This window comes from Hordeum vulgare, chromosome 5H (assembly GCF_904849725.1).
Source record: "Hordeum vulgare subsp. vulgare chromosome 5H, MorexV3_pseudomolecules_assembly, whole genome shotgun sequence".
In the NCBI taxonomy this organism is placed as follows: Eukaryota; Viridiplantae; Streptophyta; class Magnoliopsida; order Poales; family Poaceae; genus Hordeum; species Hordeum vulgare.
The window spans coordinates 508139461-508160487 of record NC_058522.1 but is presented as its reverse complement, the minus strand read 5'-3'; the positions used below and the strand labels follow the sequence as shown (position 1 = coordinate 508160487).

At 41.8% G+C, this 21027-nt stretch overlaps 1 protein-coding gene across 1 annotated transcript; it reads right to left on the bottom strand.

Annotated features, from left to right (window-relative positions):
- Nucleotides 1–1753: 1753 nt before the first annotated feature.
- On the bottom strand, nt 1754–8081 carry LOC123451767 (disease resistance protein PIK6-NP-like). The gene is made up of 6 exons (XM_045128302.1): nt 7557–8081; nt 6943–7362; nt 3676–5648; nt 3285–3407; nt 2938–3188; nt 1754–2532 (listed from the first exon to the last, which is right to left on the bottom strand). Exons 1-4 carry the CDS (start codon nt 7982–7984, stop codon nt 3310–3312), a joined length of 2919 nt encoding a protein of 972 aa, XP_044984237.1. The 5' UTR covers nt 7985–8081; the 3' UTR covers nt 1754–2532; nt 2938–3188; nt 3285–3309.
- Between the last annotated feature and the right edge of the window lie 12946 nt (nt 8082–21027).

Here is a 21027-nt window from a genome sequence, read left to right as displayed (position 1 = left end):
GGCGCCAGATCGATGGCTCCTCCTCTTGCTCGTCATCGACTGCTGGAAGATCGGCCATGGCGGATCCCTCGGTCGTAGGCTCGGTCGGAGTTTTCGCTTGCCGTTTATTATTTCCCCCAATCAATGGCTGCGATCGGCGTTAACCTCATCCTCTTATCCTTGTTGGATTGGGCTTCCACCGCCTTCTGGACGGGATCCAAACCGAGCTCCTCGGCTGGGTTTGCCTTCCGCAGAATACCGGTTTGTACGGGAGCAACTAGCTGGCAAGAGCTTCGAGCCTTCCAGCGATCGCGGCGCCACTTACGCGTTTCCAGCCGTCGCCACGTGTCGCATTCTGAGCGTTTCATACGGAATTTGTTTTTTTTTTAAATTTATTCGCACGCGTTTTTGTCTTTTTTAAGTGATTTTTTTCTGATTTTTTGATGTTATGGTTTTTCATCGGTCTTTCAAAAATTTTAGACGCAAAAAGATCAATTTTTTTCATGAAAAAACGCGTTTTTTACGCGAACAACTCGATTTCTGTTTTTTTTTTATGAAAGATATGGTTTTGCTTCAGCAAAAGGCATGATTTCGCCTTCGCGAGAGGCAACGTCGTGCCTCTTGGAAAGAAAAAAAAAACGCATTTGCCTTCCACAGAATACCGCTTTGTACAACCTTTCCTGAGTCAGTTTTGTTTTTTCTTTTCCTGGTTTATTTGTTTTCTTGCTTTTTTTATTTCCCCTTTTTTATGATTCAATTTTTAGCTTTTCTTCATTTTTTTGCTATATTCATAAACTTCGAAAAAATCAATCTCAGATATTGCTCACCTTTAAGAAAATGTTTGTAATTTTAAAATTTGTTCACGTTTAAAAACCTTGTTCGTAATTTCAAGCTAGTCTTCATGCTTGTCTCAGAAGAAATAAAAAATTCAAAAAAAACTGGCATGTTTTTATGTAATGTTTGGAATTTCAGAAAACAGTTCACTTTTTCAACAAATTTCAGAAATTTATAAATTATACAGTTTTTTCAAAAAAACTAATTTGATAATGTCCAAATTTCAAAACTTGATCATTTTTTTGTGGAAATTTTTGAAAAGGTTCAAAAAAAAGAATGTTCGTTCGACCTCTACTGTTAGTTCATAAAGATTTGGCGCTGCCCAACAGTCACGAATGCTCACCAACTCCAATGGCTAGCAATAAGCAATATGCGGCAAGAAATCTTAGTTTGGTCCCAGGTGCATTCAGGGGCGGAGCCAGGCTGACATTGAGCCCCGGGCCTGCTTCATAGCTATAAAATTCAACAGTGTAAAACAGTGTAAAAATGCTACAGTAATGAAGGAAAAAATCATCACGCCCCGGGCCCAGGCCCCCCAGGCCTGGGTCCTGTCTCCGCCACTGGGTGCATTGCATTTTTAGGATTCTTACATTGCATTGTTTGCACCAGAGTGGTATTCCCTTGGGTGTCACCTAGTGGGCCAACCCAATCTGGCTTTCTTATGTGTCGTGCCGTAGTTTTGACACACAATCTGTCATATAGGAGGTTTCCCAAATTAAGGTCGACGACATTAGTTATTCGGTTGATCAGGTATCAACCGTCCTCCTCATCATCGGAACAAATCGATCCCAATTTTAAGTCATTGTAATCGAGTTCCCTTCACTCACCAAGATTTTGAAATTTGGCTACTTGTTAGAGTTTCAGGTCACCGCGTTCAAGTTCTTGTTAAGTTGAAGAATTTGTAGGTGTTCCCTCAGGACCATGAGTTCTTACATTCATGTTTCGAATATAGCATATGTTCTTGATTTCCGCAATGTGACCGTATGCATGATCGTGTTGCTCAAGGTATTAAACTTCCTCATCTTATGCTTCATAATGGGCGGAGAAGCTCAAGGTATTAAACTTCCTCATCTTATGCTTCATAACCGGCGGAGAAACAACCGTTCGCACTAACCACTGACGCCTCCTCCTCTCTTGTCCTCGTCGTGGACACAGTGACTGCCGGCAATCCCAGGGCGATACCACATGACCACTTCGGTCCAGATGAAAGACGATGATGCCATAATTGCCACACAAAGATACGACGAATCTCCTCTTTCAAATAATATTTTCCAAAACATCACTTCCCTCTCGCGGTCGCGCTATTTGTTTAGAACAAACTTGTAGCACCAAATAATAAAAGACATAAGTGGAGAATTAAAGAATTAGGTCGAGAGCTCGCGTCGGCAACATGGCGATAGCTGTATCCGAGTAGAGCTAACTGCGGTGCAGTGGCGGCTGCAGCTCATCGCCGAACTTGACTGCAAAATGAAGCGTATGGGTGTGTGGTTCGTTTCTGACAAAGTCTCATGCTCTAGGTTTCAAATTCATGGCACATGCTTGATGCCCGCGACTCTAGATGTCCAAGACTTCTTCTGGTTGGAAAGAGTAGCAGGCTCGTGGGGGAGCCCCTAATCGGCGCTGCAAGCATCCGATCAGAAACCAACGCCTACAATAGCTTAGTTTTGGACCGGCCCAGTTACACAAGTGCGCCCTCCCCCGCTCCGAGCGCTCCCCGTTCTGCATGGTCGCTCGCACGACACCAATTTCAACCGTTAACTTTGAAGAAACAGGAAAATAAATAAATTAAAAAATTCACAAAAATGAAAAAAAAATTGAGAGTCTAAAATGCTTCACGAATTTTGAAATAGGTCATTTAAATTTTAGAAAAGTTCATTGAATTTGAAAAAAAAACACCAATTTTGAAAAAAAATCAACGTATTTTCATTTTTTTTTTGCCAATTTTGAAAAAAGTTCATCAATTTTGAAAAAAAAATCATCTATTTTAAAAGAGTACATCAAATTTGAAAGAAAGTTCACCGGTTTTGAAAAACAGTCCATCGAATTTGAAAAGAGTTCATCAAATTTGAAAAAAAGTTCACAGGTTTTTGAAAACAGTTCATCGAATTTGAAAAGAGTACGCACAGCAGCCATGGAGCACGCACGGGAGCCCGCCGTCGCCGCCCGAGCCTGCGCCGTCGCGCGCCGCCACCAGCGCGCCGCCACCCGCCGAGAGGATTGCCCACGCCGTTCCTGTCAGCAGAGGGAAGGGGAAGTCCCGCCCCCGCCGACGCCAAAGGAGAGGAGGGAGGTGGGGCGCGGGGCCGGCGGCGCTAGGGTTCCTCGGTCGCCACGGGAGCGACGCGAGAGGACCAAATCTCGGGCCATAGATTTAGCTGAGAAAGCAAGGGAAAAAAATGTGAGCTGGGATCTAAACTAAAGCTTGTCAAAATTGATTATGAAAGAAAGCATCGGAGTGTATGAGTGTATACCTACTCCAGATCCATTCTTTTTTGCTCAGTCGTCCCTATCAGTGTTATCCTCGTCCTCATCGTCGTCCTCCTCCTCCTCATCGTTGTCGTCTTCCTCCTCGTCCTCGTTATCTTCCTCCTTCTCTTTGTCGTCATCGTCGTCGTCGTTGTCGTCGTTATCAACGACGTCGTCGCCGTCAACAGCAGCAGCAGCAGCAGCATCAGCACCACCACCACCACCACCATCCTCGGTGTCTTATGTTCGAGATTGAGATGCCAAAAAATGATTGATGTCAATGTATAACCAGGAAGCATGTTCATGAATGTATTCAGGTGCATGGGTGTATAAAGGAATAAGAATTAACCCCAGATCCATTCATTGATGAGTATAACGTGTTATTGTAGTTTGTACCTTCTGGATCCGGCTCCATACGAACATCACTGCTTAGATGGTTAGGATGGGCGTTCAGTGCACTTCTCACTGCGGCACATGCTTTGGCGGCTTCCATAATGGTGACCCCATCCCAATGGATTTCAACTGATGCACTCTGAAGTGAAAGTAGGTTGCCCAGGCCGAGCCCGAAATGATGACCGTTACCATCTTCTTTGGTTACCTGCACGCCCAGATTGAATCGGACCAATTCTGCATTTGGCAAAGCTCCCTGTTGAAAGACTAGCTGAGTGGCTGGCACGCAATGCAATCCAAGGGCTATCATAGAACGGAACCCATCCGCGCCGATGACGAGCAGTCTCTCTGTTTGGTGGGTGCTGCTTATCCAGAGATGACGAAGAGCTGGCAACCTCCCAAGGATTTGCACATCCTCTTGCTGCACTTCCTTGACTCGGATATGGAACGTGGATAGATTTGATAGATGTGAAGGGCCACATCTCATTATCCACATCGGCAATGTAGAGCAGGCCATGTCGTCTGTTAAGAACTGAAATTTGCCAAGACATCGAGGGGGCAGCCAGCGTTCCCCCAAGAGATCCAAGTATGGCAAATCCTGGTAGAAGATAACAACACTTTGGATATCACGCAAGTTGCACATAGACTCCACAAAAGCTTCCTCTAATTCGGGGCTCCAATGAAAGAAGTGAATAATTAGCTTCCTCAGCCTTGCCAGGTTGCCAAGCTCTTGCACAATGCTTGGATAGGCATAGATCGTCTCCAATACTTCCAATGATGTCAGGTTCCCCAACACACCAGGGACCCAATTGCAGGAAAACAAAACCTTTATGGCCATTAACCATTTTAGCTTAGACATGGATGCCGGCAAAACTGTCATATCAAAATTGCATTCTACATCTAACACCTGCAAAAACTGTAGATTTCCTATTTCCTTTGGGAGTTCACGGACACCTGTGTTTCTTAGACCTAAGTACCTCAGGTGAAATAAATACACAACATCCCTCAAGTTAATAATAGCCCCAAGATTGCATTCACTCAAATCCAGTACACGTAAAACACCAAAGCTGGATATAGCTGGAATCATAGTCATAGCTGGCGAAAAGACAGTGACAGACCTTACTTGAGATATATTCATTGATTTAATGAGAGGTGTGGTCTGCTGATCTTCCTCCATATTTTGGAGAGATAGCCTACGGATATTTGTGTGGGAACACGTGATATCCCTATTGGTATCCAGTATTGTAACAAACTTTGCTTCACCTGACAAGGAACGAATCAGATCAAGCACCATGTCATGCACACGACAACTCTTAACTTCACGGAAATCATTGTATATTGGTTGAATCATAGATCTGTTTATGAGCTCGTTGAAATAAGTTTCCCCAACCTCAAAGATGCTAGTTTGTTTCTTCTCATGCTGCACAAAAGTTTCACATATCCACTTCCATACAAGTTCTGTTTTGTAAATCTCATGATCTTCAGGGTACGTACTTAGATACAATAGACAAGTCTTTAGACAAGAAGGCAGATCATAGTAGCTTAATGAAAGTATCCTCTGCATTTCCTCCATACTTGGTTCTTCTGTAAGTCCACGACCAATTGAGTTTAACACAACATGCCATTCAATTTTTGGTTTTGTTTGCTGACCAGAAGAGAGAAGACTAGCTATTGTAAGGATGGCTAATGGTACACCGCCACATTTCTTCAAAATATCTCTAGATATTTCCTTAAGTTCACTAGGACATCCATTCTCACTTGAAAATATTCTTTTATAGAACAGCCTTGCAGAGTCATTACTTGAGAGAGGTTCCATTTTATAAACTGAATCATGAGCGGAACGACAACATGCTTCTGATACAGTGAATATGCGGGTTGTCGTGATTAGGCGACTGCCAAGATTGTTCATATTAGAGAAAGCCAACTTGATATCTCCCCACAGTTTTCCATCCCATATATCATCTATTATAACGAGATACCTGTACCAGTTGCAGAGCATTAATGAAACATTGATGTACAAAGAAGAAGTATAATATCGATATAAGGACACAAACAAAAGGACACCAAATGATAAACTCATCAATAATCTATTCAGCGATAGCATTATTCTGCCAGAAAATACCATCCAAGGAAGCATAAATTAGCGACAGATGGGCAACATGTAGTTACAATTATTAAACTATAACTGACATAAAGATGTCAATTATAGTGCACTATACCTGTCTGAAATTTGGAAGCGACAAAATGTCAACCGGAACAATCAAACATGTATCTAGTTCACAATATGATGGTCGCCAATAGAGATACGTAAAGCTAGTCAACCAAATGAGGGAACTATTATAAGTAAAAGTAAATTACTCTAAACCACAAACATTTGGTCTAGTCTTCGAGGAAAACAACAATTTTTTTTATTTTAGACCCACGCCTGAGAGCCATACTACTCCCTTCATTTTTATATACAAGGCCACTATCAAAATTACAATTTACAGAAATACAAAGCCTGTAACACTAATCGATGTAATATTAGTGGTGTTTGCCTCCTAGTATTAATAAATGAGGATATTAATTATCCCTTGCATGCATGCATGTGGGAGTGAGATTATTGACTTGATTTGCATGAGAGAGAAAAATACACATTAATTTACACGGCAAACAAGAAGATAAACTGTTTTGCAACATTGTCTTAGAAAACATTAACTTTTAGCTTGGTACCTGTAATATAGCTTTGTGACTTTGTATAAAAAAGGGAGGGAGTACAGTATATCTCACATGTCAGAAAATGCAATAATTAATATCCGCCTGAAACAAACCAATTTTTGAAATTGTACCTCTACATGAATTTTACATTGCATACAATAACCAATACATGCCTTTATATTGAATGGTCAAATGTCAATATGGGGAATATTGAAGTGTCAATTTGAGGGAAGATTCACGAATTATTCTGAGCCTTCTGCTAGCTCATCAATATAATACGAGTTTTTCTTCGGTACCCCCTCCTAAAAGTTTGCACAAATCTTAAACTTGCTTAAAAAGACTATCACCATATTAGCCTGCAAATCAAATGTATTGAATAGATTGATATGGATACAAAAGACTATATTATCCTTTTTTATTGAAGGGGTACCTTCTATTGCCTTTAATCTGCATTGAAGTCCGTAAACTTTTCTATGGGGGTGTACTGAAGCAAATTTCTATAAAGACTAATAAAAAATAATAAGACACTCATCACAGAAAAATGCTTGACCATAGCTGGGTGAGGGATGGATGTACCTCTTGTCCTCGAGGAATTCCCTGATTTCTTCGATAAGTTGTCTTTCATCCAACACCATAAGATTGATATTAGTGTACTTATTTTTCTCTAGACCAATAAGGATGTCCCTAAAAATCTTCTTTACGTCAGGATTCCGACCAACTGGAACAAAAGCCTGTGAATCGAAACCACCTTTGATCTTGTCATATACTGCTCTAACAAGAGTGGTCTTTCCCAACCCTCCGAATCCAACAACAGAGACTATCTTTAGTTTCTTCTTGGAGGGATCTTTGTCTGCAAAGGACAATAACTTGACAAGCTCTTGATCCCTCTTCCCATAGATGCCGACAAGTTCTGTAACTTCAGTGTACAGAGCCCGGAGACGAGGATCAATAGTCGTCCCCACTGTAGGCTTAGGGACAATATTATCCACTGTGTACCTGCCACGAGAGGACATACTCATGAAAGATATCGCAAGTGTTGTCGATCTAAGTATAAAAGTACATTAGTCTCTTTACAGGATCATTAAAAGTGTAATTTTTTTAGATAGAATTATGTTTCATTTAGCAAAAATAACTGTGGTCAATTGACCCCCAAATTAAATCACAGGCAGGTCCCTTCGTGAGATACATACCTGCCGCGTCTGTTGGCTACTTCTTGAACTTGTTTGTTGATGTCCTTGATGGCGCTAGCGATCTGACGGCGTGCCTTGCCTTTGGTGAACAGGTTGCCCATCTTCTCCACTAGATATGTGAGCTTGTTGCCATCATCAGTGGGTTTATTAGAGCCATTAGAGCCGTCGATGCGCACGAGGAACTTGTCAACAGCGTCTTCTATGTCATAGGAGAGATCCCTGACCTCGTCGGCCCATAGCTTGACCAGCTCGTCGAGCTGATCGCGCGGTACCTCCGCCACCTTGCAGAGGGCAGCGTGCATGATCTTCATCTCTAGCATGAGAGACTCGACGCCTTTCTTGGCATTCTTCTGCAAGTTGTACTCCTCCACGAGCAGCTGCCCCAGCTTGGGGAGCAGGCTGCCCATGGCACCAGTCACCACCTGCATCTCTAGCTACCTAGCTACACTAGTTTCTGGATGGATGAGATAGTTTAGCTGTGGGTGAGGGTGAGCAACCAAAGTCTCTGCGGGTTGGGCCTCAATATGTGCATATCTTGCTTGTGCATAAGAACTAATCAAGGAGATGTATGAGATAGACAAGCTAGTAGACAATAGTAGTACAATTTGTAAATGAAGGTGGGTGACCAGCTAGCCATGGCCACTTGGCCACTTGTTCTCAATGCATAAATTAATACGATCTCTTGTTAAATTGTGATCCGAATTCTATCGTATTGGACTAGACGTAGTACAAACGGTGTGGGCCTTTGCGTTGGTACCGACGCGTACAAGTACAATTCGTTTACTTGTTCTTCAAGGACTCTCATGTATTGCCCCTCATATATACTCCATGTAGTCGCACCTAAAGACGGTTTGTCGTCTCGTGCTTGTAATACTCCTCCTCATAGTGATTGCGTCTTCGTGCGTCCGTGATTTTCTCCCGCAAGGGTTTTCACGTAAAAATCCGTGTCTCTTGTGTCTCGTTGATCTCGTTTTATCTAACAAGTGGTATACAGAGCTGAGGTTGTAAATATACGAGATTCGTTTGAGACGAGAGCGGGGTTGTCTGTGTCGCCGCCGCATGAGGCGATCCGTGGATCCGCCGGACAGATCGATTTTCCGCTGCAAGCCGAGTTCGACGGGATCAATCCGCCGAGCCGCTATCAAGTTCCGAGAGGATTACGCGTTGGTGCTGATGCTACTCACGCGACTTTAATCGATCGACTGCTAGCTGCTGCAAGTCGTCGAGTCGTCGTATTCCATCGCAGAGCCGTTGTTGCCGCGTACGTCCCGCTGCGTCGGCTTGTCCGATCCGCCGAGCTACGTACCGCTGCGTCGTACCGTTCGCTGCTGCTTTTTTCGACTGTTCCAAGTCAGAATTGATCCATCAATCCATCCATCATCACGTGAAGGCTAAAGCTGAGCTACTAGTTCAGATTTTTTTTTCTGTCTAATTGCTACATCCACAACCGAAGCTACCAGATGCTATTGTTTCTGGTTTCTTTGCTCCGCATATTAATTCTGTTAGGGATTTTCTCTATCGGCTTGTACTATTTTGTGTACACAGATTTATCTACTCATGGCTTCCATGAAGTACGATTTTTCGCTGCTGGATCGTGACACAAGGTTTACCCTATGGCAAGTCAAGATGCGAGCGTTGTTGGCGCAGGCCGACTACGATAATGCACTGGACAGTTTTGGAAGAATTAAGGACAGTAAAACTGCACCTAAACCGAGCTCTCTCAACGTTTTCGGCCGTCCGTTTTCGTGATCTGGACGTTTCTGTCCGTCAGATCTCGTGTGAAGAGCAACCTGGCCGGTACTATGTGAAATTTGACCGAGCTGTCCTGTGTGCTGCTGCTCTGGAGGCCGGAACGAAGGCTTCTCGTGCGTTGGGCCGTCCGCCAGCCGCCGGCCTGTTCCAGCGCTAAAAGGAGGTCCATTGCTGGGCTCGCGAGGCATAAGAGTGACTGCGTGAAATCCATCCAAAGAAAAATCCAATCCCGATCGAGTCGCTAGGGCAGGCCTAGGTCCGCCGCCACCTGCTGTCGCCGGAGTAGATCGACATGTGCCCCTCCCAAAGGAAGGCACACGATGGTGAGCAAGGACCGCGACGCCAACTAATCTTATGAGCTGCACTCTGGATGGAACCAAACTTCCCTGTTCTTCTTCGCTTCAGGATCTTCTGGAGGGAAGCCCCATGTTTTGTCCTTCTTGTTGGTCAATACTGGATCCCAGCGACCGGAGGAGCGCGATCTGCACACCTGAGCTGAGGATGTCCGGTTCCGGCCAGCACGAAGGTAACCACCCCTCCTCAGATATGCCTCGTGCAACCACATCCCCGGCTGCCTCTTTACCCTAACCTTCTCATCCGTTTTTCTCCTTCCAACTCTGCAGCCGCTCCCTCCTCAAGCTACTTGAGACCGCAGCAACAGGGTGAGCGACGAGCACCCCACCCCCTTCCCCATCTGCAGTTTTTTTTGCCAAGATCTTGTTGTTCGGTTCTTGCTACATGCTGTTGATGGAAATTTATGGATGTTTGTGAATTTCGCAGGGTTTGAGATGTTATGCCGTATATGCTTACGTGATTGGAACATGTTGGATGTCTGCGCGAATATGTACACCTTCTCCTTTGTTTATTCTGACTAGCCCATCCTGACCTCCTCCCCTTGTATATGTTCTAGCAGACATACATAGTGGGAGATTCAGATGTGAGCGATGGTCATATTTTGTCTCCACTCTGTTAAATTTCGTTGCTCTCCTCCCTGCCTATATGCTGTCCAACTTTCTTGATTGTTGGCCATATATTTGCGTACTCAAAATGGTGCTGCCCAATGTATATTTTGATTATTTTCAGTATATGCTGTTGTCTAATGCTTATACAGCGGATTAGAGCTACCGGAAGATACCAATACCATCAACTTTCCTGCCCAGTGCAGTAATTAATCACCTCACTCTTCACAGGTACTCCATTCTTTTTTAAACGACAGGTACTCCATTCTAACGTCTCCCCTTTTTATCAGCAGCCACAGGTCGTATGCACAATTGTTTCACTTCACAAACTACAACCATGTCAAGAATCCATGCTTTGGAATGGTGGTCGTTGAACAAAGGTGAGGCATCCTTCCTCATTCACCCCCGTGGTTTGTAAAACCTTGATCGTGCAACCCGTCTCTATGTAGCTGCTAGCTAGACTGTACATTACTATTACATTTGTTATATTTTTAATCTCGAGATGGATGTTGCATTGTTATATTTTTAATCTCGAGGTGGATGCTGCAAAACCCCATTCAAGAACGTGCTAGAAGTCAGCTCCACGTTTGGCTAACCTGAATCTTCATTTGGACCTCGTTCCATCCCAAAGTCCTCAAATCGCTACCTAGGTATGGGTGCCACATTTTTTTAGTAATGTATGCATCATCTTCAGACCTGCCTCCAAGGCTCCATCTAGGTACATGTTGCGTAATATAGCTTCACACCACTAATTTCGTTTAGTTTCTTGATTCAAAGTGGTACAAACTGAACCTACGATCAAATGCAAAAGTATTTCACTATGCAAACTACAACATTTGATCTGCACTTGTAATAGTTCTACTGCACTTGGAAGACACTATCGTGAAGATAGTTATTGGGTTTGCCACCACATTAGCCCGACACACACATATACTGAAATGGTCGTTCTTCAAACAAAACGAAAATTAGCATCCTTCCTCGTTCACCCCTGTTTTAGAATGGCTTTGCATGGTGCAGAGTCATTGAATGGGAAGTATTAATTTCATGGGATCTGTGGTGCGATGTCTAGCTAGCAATTGGAAACACGAATTAGTTAATTAATTGAAGTGATCTACTTGTTTTGTTCTTAAATAAAACGACTTGGCTTATCCACTTTTGCAAATCTTGTTTACACATCATCACATAGAGATTGGGCTCATCGCTTTATGGACATGCATATCATCACTTGTGAGAAGTCATTTTCAGTACCATTGATATTGCTTACAAACATGTTGACCAGGGCACCAGGCGCAAACCGAAGTAGATCCATCCAAGATGCTCAAAACTGTTCACTTTTTGTGCTCTTTGGTTCTATCTTCTTGAACAACCCCACCCACACATTTATAGTCTAAGCCTAGAATATGCGCTTACTTCACTACTTACTCCATTTATTTTGGTTTTCTCATTGACAGTAAGTTGTAGCACAATACTGCATCTCAAGCCGACATGTATTCTGGAATGAACGTCTTGAAACAAAGGTGAGGCTTCCTTCCTCATTTACTACTCTCGTTTCAGTTGTGTTTGTTCAATCCTATCCATTATCTGTAGCCTGGGTTCGCTGCTAGACTACATTTTACTATTCTGGCTACAAAATATATGTCTCAACAGAATATACTAATCGAGAAGGCTGAACTCCCGTGAAACGACAACATACTAGCGGCCAGCTCTATCTTCTGCTAATGTGTGAATCATGGCTGCATCTATTGGCAAACTATAATGAGATCAATGATTTTCTTCATTAGGACCTCAGATTGATTCCTTAGTCTTCTCAAAGCTAGCTAGCTAGCAAGTCTAATAAATGAGTAATATATTCAAACCTGCAGTCTCCATCTTAATAGCTTCCTTTATAAACTAATATAAAGTGTTTAAGATCACTAAAGTAGTGATCTAAAATGTCTTATATTAGTATACAGAGGTAGTAGTTCACTACTTACCAATTCCCTTAAGACATGCACACAAAACAAGGTCGAATCCATGGTACATATGGTGTCTCTTACGGATACTAGCAATAACGTTCTGTAGGTAATGTTGTTAACATACACCATGTTACTTACGAAGCAATTATAACTCTTGTCCACTTCTGCTTGGCACACTACTTATGGACATCATCACATAGAGATTGGGCTCATCGCTTTATGGACATGCATATCATCACTTGTGAGAAGTCATTTTCAGTACCATTGATATTGCTTACAAACATGTTGACCAGGGCACCAGGTGCAAACCGAAGTAGATCCATCCAAGATGCTCAAAACTGTTCACTTTTTGTGCTCTTTGGTTCTATCTTCTTGAACAACCCCACCCACACATTTATAGTCTAAGCCTAGAATATGCGCTTACTTCACTACTTACTCCATTTATTTTGGTTTTCTCATTGACAGTAAGTTGTAGCACAATACTGCATCTCAAGCCGACATGTATTCTGGAATGAACGTCTTGAAACAAAGGTGAGGCTTCCTTCCTCATTTACTGCTCTCGTTTCAGTTGTGTTTGTTCAATCCTATCCATTATCTGTAGCCTGGGTTCGCTGCTAGACTACATTTTACTATTCTGGCTACAAAATATATGTCTCAACGGAATATACTAATCGAGAAGGCTGAACTCCCGTGAAACGACAACATACTAGCGGCCAGCTCTATCTTCTGCTAATGTGTGAATCATGGCTGCATCTATTGGCAAACTATAATGAGATCAATGATTTTCTTCATTAGGACCTCAGATTGATTCCTTAGTCTTCTCAAAGCTAGCTAGCTAGCAAGTCTAATAAATGAGTAATATATTCAAACCTGCAGTCTCCATCTTAATAGCTTCCTTTATAAACTAATATAAAGTGTTTAAGATCACTAAAGTAGTGATCTAAAATGTCTTATATTAGTATACAGAGGTAGTAGTTCACTACTTACCAATTCCCTTAAGACATGCACACAAAACAAGGTCGAATCCATGGTACATATGGTGTCTCTTACGGATACTAGCAATAACGTTCTGTAGGTAATGTTGTTAACATACACCATGTTACTTACGAAGCAATTATAACTCTTGTCCACTTCTGCTTGGCACACTACTTATGTAGTTATTTCCTCAATTGATTTGTCTCACTAACAAGTATTTTGTTTGTACTCCAGTGTAAGCAATTGCAAGTTGGTTAAGATGTAACACAACTTCAGCCATTTTTTCAAAACAACGCACTCGCATTTGATATTGACCTTAAGAAATTTCTTATTATTGTAGATCAGATGGAATTCTACGACCTCAAATCTGTGCAGGTACACACCCAGTCATCTATCCTGATGTAATGCAAGACTATTTGTCCTTGTACGAGACCAAAATGTTTGCTTGTATTACTGGCCAGAACGCATTGAGATTTATTAGATAATAAATATTTTCCCGAAGGTCTGAAATATTTTTATTGCTTATTTTTCTCTCAATATTCCTCGTGTCTTTCCTAAAGAAATTGTCGTGCTGTGAGCCTTTGCGGGAGAGACGTTTTAGGAGGCAAAAACATGATCCATATAAATCATCCTAATTCATATCTCATGAGCTTAATACCACAACTCAAACATTAGACTTAACGAAAAACTCAAAATACTACTTTGTAATCGATCAAATTGGATTTGTCTTATTACATATCATTATATTCTTGATTTCTCTCTTTAGTTAAATACCATTATATTTTGCAATATGGAGAGACAAACACTATTTAAAAAGCATTGCAAATAAATGTATACAAGTTACTTTATAACACTAACAACTCTAAGTCTAAATAGACGGGCGCAGCAACGCGCGCCATCAACGATCTAGTATAATTGAGGATTGGACTCCTGAGGAGAAACGAAGGGACCGGTAAGGCTTTGTCATAAATTCAACTCCATTTGCATAATAATATTTTGCAGGAAGTTTTGAGCGAGAAAACTGCCGCCGCTCTATGGTTAAAGGTGGAAGGGATTTGCATGACAAAAGATCTCACCAGCAAAAGTAAGAACGGCCAGAGGGGCCGGTCGCAATCCAGAGACAAGAAGCAGTCTTGCAGATATTGCAAGAGAGACGGGCATGACATATCAGAATGTTTTAAGTTGCTGAATAAGAAAAAGAGGAATGGTACGTATAAACCGAAAGGTAACAATCAAGGTGAAAGTTGTGCTAATATTGCTCATGTTGATAGTTTCAACGATGCTCTTGTTGTTATTGCTGGATGTGCTGAGACCAATGATGAGTGGGTACTTGACACTGCGTGTACTTTTCATATGTGCCCGCATAGAGATTGGTTTACTACTTTTGATTCTACTACTGCTGCTGGTTCCGTTTTGGGTTTTGATAATTCACCATGCAAGATTGAAGGCATAGGTTCCATTCGAATCAAGATGTTTGCTGGCACAATCAGAACTTTGACAGATGTTCGGTATATTCCAAAGATGAAGAGAAATCTTATCTCTGTGAGTGCCCTTGATGCAAAGGGATACAAGTATTTAGGTGGAGATAGCGTTTTGAAGGTCACCAAAGGTTCTCTCATTGTGATGAAAGGTGACTTAAGTTCGACCAATGGTCTTTATTACCTTCGAGGTTCTACCGTTTCAGGTAACGCTACTCCGGTTATTTCAAAGAATTCTGATTGTGATGCTTCTAACCTTTGGCATAAGCGTCTTGGACATATGAGTGAACTTGGTTTGGCAGAGTTAAATAAGAGGGGTCTTCTTAAAGGATATCAAACTGGTAAATTGAAATTTTGTGACCATTGTATCTTCGGCAAGCACAAGAGGGTGAAGTTCAACACTTCGACTCATACAACTAAAGGTATTCTTGATTATGTGCATTCTGATTTATGGGGACCATCTCGCAAAAAGTCACTAGGTGGTGCTAGTTACATGTTGACTATTATTGATGATTATTCGAGAAAGGTTTGGCCTTATTTCTTGAAGCATAAATGGCAAGCTTGTTGGAAATATGCCCTAGAGGCAATAATAAATTAGTTATTATTATATTTCTTAGTTCATGATAATCGTTTATTATCCATGCTATAATTGTATTGATTGGAAACACAATACTTGTGTGGATACATAGACAAAACACTGTCCCTAGTAAGCCTCTAGTTGACTAGCTCGTTGATCAAAGATGGTCAAGGTTTCCTGGCCATAGGCAAGTGTTGTCACTTGATAACGGGATCACATCATTAGGAGAATCATGTGATGGACTAGACCCAAACTAATAGACGTAGCATGTTGATCGTGTCATTTTGTTGCTACTGTTTTCTGTGTGTCAAGTATTTGTTCCTATGACCATGAGATCATATAACTCACGGACACCGGAGGAATGCTTTGTGTGTATCAAACGTCGCAACGTAACTGGGTGACTATAAAGATGCTCTACAGGTATCTCCGAAGGTGTTCGTTGAGTTAGTATGGATCGAGACTGGGATTTGTCACTCCATGTGACGGAGAGGTATCTCGGGGCCCACTCGGTAATACAACATCACACACAAGCCTTGCAAGCAATGTAACTTTGTGTAAGTTGCGGGATCTTGTATTACGGAACGAGTAAAGAGACTTGCCAGTAAACGAGATTGAAATAGGTATGCGGATAGTGACGATCGAATCTCGGGCAAGTAACATACCGAAGGACAAAGGGAATGACATACGGGATTATATGAATCCTTGGCACTGAGGTTCAAACGATAAGATCTTCGTAGAATATGTAGGATCCAATATGGGCATCCAGGTCCCGCTATTGGATATTGACCGAGGAGTCTCTCGGGTCATGTCTACATAGTTCTCGAACCCGCAGGGTCTGCACACTTAAGGTTCGACGTTGTTTTATGTGTATTAGAGTTATATGGTTGGTTACCGAATGTTGTTCGGAGTCCCGGATGAGATCACGGACGTCACGAGGATTTTCGGAATGGTCCGGAAACGAAGATTGATATATAGGATGATCTCATTTGATTACCGGAAGGTTTTCGGAGTTACCGGGAATGTACCGGGAATGACGAATGGGTTCCGGGAGTTCACCGGGGGGGCAACCCACCCCAGGGAAGCCCATAGGCTTTGAGGGAGGCACACCAGCCCTTAGTGGGCTGGTGGGACAGCCCACAAGTGCCCTATGCGCCATAGAGATAAAAATCAAAGAGAAAGAAAAAAAAGGAGGAGGTGGGAAGGAAGGGGGACTCCCTCCCACCAAACCAAGTCCAACTCGGTTTGGGGGGGGAGTCCTCCCCCCTTGGACTCGGCCGACCCCCTTGGGGCTCCTTGAGCCCCAAGGCAAGGTCCCCTCCCTCCCACCTATATATACGGAGGTTTTAGGGCTGATTTGAGACGACTTTTCCACGGCAGCCCGACCACATACCTCCACGGTTTTTCCTCTAGATCGCGTTTCTGCGGAGCTCGGGCGGAGCCCTGCTGAGACAAGGTCATCACCAACCTCCGGAGCGCCGTCACGCTGCCGGAGAACTCTTCTACCTCTCCGTCTCTCTTGCTGGATCAAGAAGGCCGAGATCATCGTCGAGCTGTACGTGTGCTGAATGCGGAGGTGTCGTCCGTTCGGTACTAGATCGTGGGACTGATCGCGGGATTGTTCGCGGGGCGGATCGAGGGACGTGGGGACGTTCCACTACATCAACCGCATTCTCTAACGCTTCTTCTGTACGGTCTACAAGGGTACGTAGATCACTCATCCCCTCTCGTAGATGGACATCACCATGATAGGTCTTCGTGCGCGTAGGAATTTTTTTGTTTCCCATGCGACGTTCTCCAACAAAGCTTTCTCAGCTTTTAAGGAGTGGAAGATTATGATTGAGAGACAAACTGAAAAGAAGGTAAAAATACTTCGCACTGATAATGGTATGGAATTCTGTTCTAAGCAATTTGGGAATTTTTGCAAGTCTGAAGGCATTGTCAGACACCACACCGTTCCTTATACTCCTCAACAAAATGGTGTTGCTGAGCGTATGAACATGACCATTATTTCCAGAGCCCGTTGCATGTTGTCCAATGCAGGTTTGCATAGGCATTTTTGGACTAAGGCTGCTTCCACTGCTTGTTATCTCATCAACCGTTCACCATCTATTCCTCTTAATAAGAAAACTCCAATTGAGGTATGGTATGGTTCACCTGCTGATTATTCATAGTTGAGAGTTTTTGGTTGTACTGCTTATGCTCATGTTGATAATGGGAAGTTGGAGCCTAGGGCTGTTAAGTGCATCTTTCTTGGTTACAAATCTGGTGTTAAATGTTTTAAATTGTGGAATCCTGAAACACAAAAGATTGTTATTAGCAGGAAAGTTATCTTTAATGAATCTGCTATGTTACATGATGTTGCATCTACTAATGTTCCAATTGAGAGTGAACAGCAGCCTACTGTTCAGCAACCTACTGTTCAGGTGGAGCATGTTATTGATTCAGGTGATACTTCTCATAAGGAAAATGCTGATGCACATGATGAACCCGTCTTTGATGATGAACATGTCACTCCAAATCAGCCTATTGTTCCACCCGGTTGGAATCTCGCACGTGACAGAGTTAGGCGGGGTATTAATGCACCTGAAAGGTTAATTGAGGAGTGCAATATTGTTTCTTTTGCTTTATCTGTTGCAGAAGAAATTGAAGGTAATGCTGAGCCTTCTTCATATTCTGAGGCTGTTATTTCTGGTGATAGTAATAAGTGGATGACTGCTATGCATGATGAGATGGAATCACTTGAAAAGAATGGCACTTGGGATTTAGTAAGATTACCTAGAGAGAAGAAACCTATTCGTTGCAAGTGGGTTTTCAAAATAAAGGAAGGTGTTTCTCCTAATGATGAGGCAAGATATAAAGCAAGGTTGGTTGCTAAAGGTTATAGCTAAATTCCAGGTATTGACTATAACGAAGTCTTTTCTCCTGTTGTGAAGCATAGCTCTATTCGCACTTTACTTAGTATTGTTGCCATGAATGATTTTGAGCTTGAACAATTGGATGTTAAAACTGCATTCTTACATGGAGAATTAGAAGAGGATATTTATATGGAACAACCTGAAGGTTTTGTTATTCCTGGAAAAGAAAAGCTTCTCTGTAAGTTAAAGAAATCTCTTTATGGATTGAAGCAATCACCTCGACAGTGGTACAAGAGATTTGACACCTTTATGCTCTCTCAAGGTTTCAATCGGTCTAATTATGATAGCTGTGTTTATTTGAAAACTGTCAATGGTTCAACTATTTATTTTCTCCTTTATGTTGATGATATGTTAATTGCTGCTAAGAGCATGTCAGAGATTGATGAACTAAAGAAGCAATTGAGTAATGAATTTGAGATGAAGGATTTGGGTGCAGCAAAGAAAATACTTGGCATGGAAATTTCCAGAGATAGACCGTTTGGAAAATTATATCTCAGTCAGAAGGGATATATTGATAAAGTTCTTCGTCGTTTTAATATGCATAATGCCAAGCCAGTAAGTACTCCGTTAGCTGCACACTTCAAATTATCATTAGCCTTATGTCCTGAGTCAGATGCAGATATTAAGTACATGTCTAGAGTTCCCTATTCGAGTGCAGTTGGTTCACTTATGTATGTCATGGTTTGTTCTCGTCCGGATTTATCTTATGCACTGAGTGTTGTTAGTAGATACATGGCTAATCCTGGAAAAGAGCATTGGAATGCAGTTCAGTGGATTTTCAGATACGTGCGAGGTACTTCTAATGCTTATTTACAGTTTGGGAAAACTGGAGATGGACTTGTTGGTTTTGTTGATTCTGATTTTGCTGGTGATTTGGATAAGAGAAGATCGCTCACAGGTTATGTTTTCACCATTGGTGGTTATGCTGTGAGTTGGAGAGCAACTTTGCAGTCTATTGTGGCTTGTTCCACTACTGATGCCGAGTATATGGCTATTTCTGAGGCATGCAAAGAAGCTATCTGGTTGAGAGGTTTGTACACTGAGCTTTGTGGAGACTCATCTTGCCCTACCATATTTTCTGACAGTCAAAGTGCTATATATCTTACAAAGAATTCAATGTATCACGAGAGAACAAAACACATTGATGTCAGATTTCACTATGTTCGAGATGTTGTTGCTAAAGGTGATTTGAAGGTATGCAAGATAAGTACTCATGATAATCCAGCTGATATGATGTCAAAGCCAGTTCCTACCAATAAGTTTGAGCTTTGCTCAGGCTTAGTTGGTATTTCTCAGTAGTCCTATGAATTTTTGATGCACAAGGTGTTTAAGCTGATTTGGATGGAGTTATTCACTTTCTTCGACTACTGGAGGGAATTTGGCTCAAGGTGGAGATTGTTAAATTGTGATCCAAATTCTACCGTATTGGACTAGACGTAGTACAAACAGTGTGGTCATTTGCGTTGGTACCGACGCGTACGAGTACAACTCATTTACTTGTCCTCCAAGGACTCTCATGTATCGCCCCTCATATATACTCCATGTAGTCGCACATAAAGACGGCATGTCGTCTCGTGCTTGTAATACTCATCCTTGTAGTGATTGCGCCTTCGTGTGTCCGTGGTTTTCTCCCGCAAGGGTTTTTACGTAAAAATTCGTGTCTCTTGTGTCTCGTTGAACTCGTTTTATCTAACATCTGTCACTTCGTGGGACGACCTCAAGTGGCAGTTACCTACCAGTTTAGATATACTATGATTCGGAATAGTAGGCCCGGGGTGACCCTCCTTTTCGTAAGATAAAATGATTCTTGATTCAGAATAGTAGAAGTATTCAGTAGGTGCACGCATGCATGTGAGCAAAGTCATCAAGAGTGCGTTCTTAGTTTTGACAATTTCACCTAATTTACATAAACTACAAGATATAGCTCCATTAATTAGTGCCGTCCCCAAGGTCGATCACATCTGAACCCAGCTAGCCACCATTGACCTGATCGACGATTCTTCTTGCGGCCATGTATGGATGACACTGCAATCATATTATTTATCTCAAATTCCAAAGGTCAGATCTGTCCTAGAAAGAAACAAGCAGTCTGTAGAAATTTAGCACCAGACAGAGAAAGGTGTAGTTAACATCAGCTTTCCTTTTTTTTCGAAATGGAACATCAGCTTTCCTAAACTGTTAAACGTTTTCAATTAACTTCATTAACTGCAGATTACTCTCTCCTTTCGAAATAAATTGAACTTCTAACTTTGTGCTAACTCAGTTTTTTTCTTTAAAGTATGACCAAATTTATAGAAATTATATTAACATTGAGTATACCCGAAAACTGCTTTTGGAGCTCAGCCTTCATGCCTGTTTTCGAAAAATTCAGAATTCAACAAAATTTATATTTTTACATTTCAAAAAATTCTGAAAACAATTACAGATATACATGGAGGCATAACACACGTGTGTAAATTTTCAGGATGAAATATGTTGAAATGGTGGCTGTGCAAAAAAGACAAATATGTGGCTTTTCAACATATATATGATACTATTCATCCAAAAAGTCCATGCATGAATTTGTTCTTTTTGCACATATCAGATCTCAAGGTATTTCATTCTGAAATTTTACACAAATATACATCACATCCTTGTGTACTTGTACATTTTTCCAGTTTTTTAAAAAAAATATATGAGTTTTGAATTATTCAAAAAATTCGGCCTCCATGGAGGCCATTCTCTAAGTATACCAAGCTAGTTTCATTATAAATATACTTTTATACTTTGTATGTTTGATGTTGTACTCCTTCAGTCTCTAAAAAAGGCCTATAAATTCTGTAGAAGTAAAATGGTACAGAGTTTGACCAAGTTTAATGGA

Excerpts from the sequence above, each read along its gene's own strand:
- LOC123451767 (XM_045128302.1), bottom strand. The coding sequence starts at position 7,984 with ATGCAGGTGGTGACTGGTGCCATGGGCAGCCTGCTCCCCAAGCTGGGG. Across the intron at positions 7,363-7,556 it reads GTAGCCAACAGACGCGGCAG|GTACACAGTGGATAATATTG; the intron begins GTATGTATCTCA and ends CTCTCGTGGCAG. Across the intron at positions 3,408-3,675 it reads TATGGAGCCGGATCCAGAAG|AGAAGGAGGAAGATAACGAG; the intron begins GTACAAACTACA and ends ATGACGACAAAG.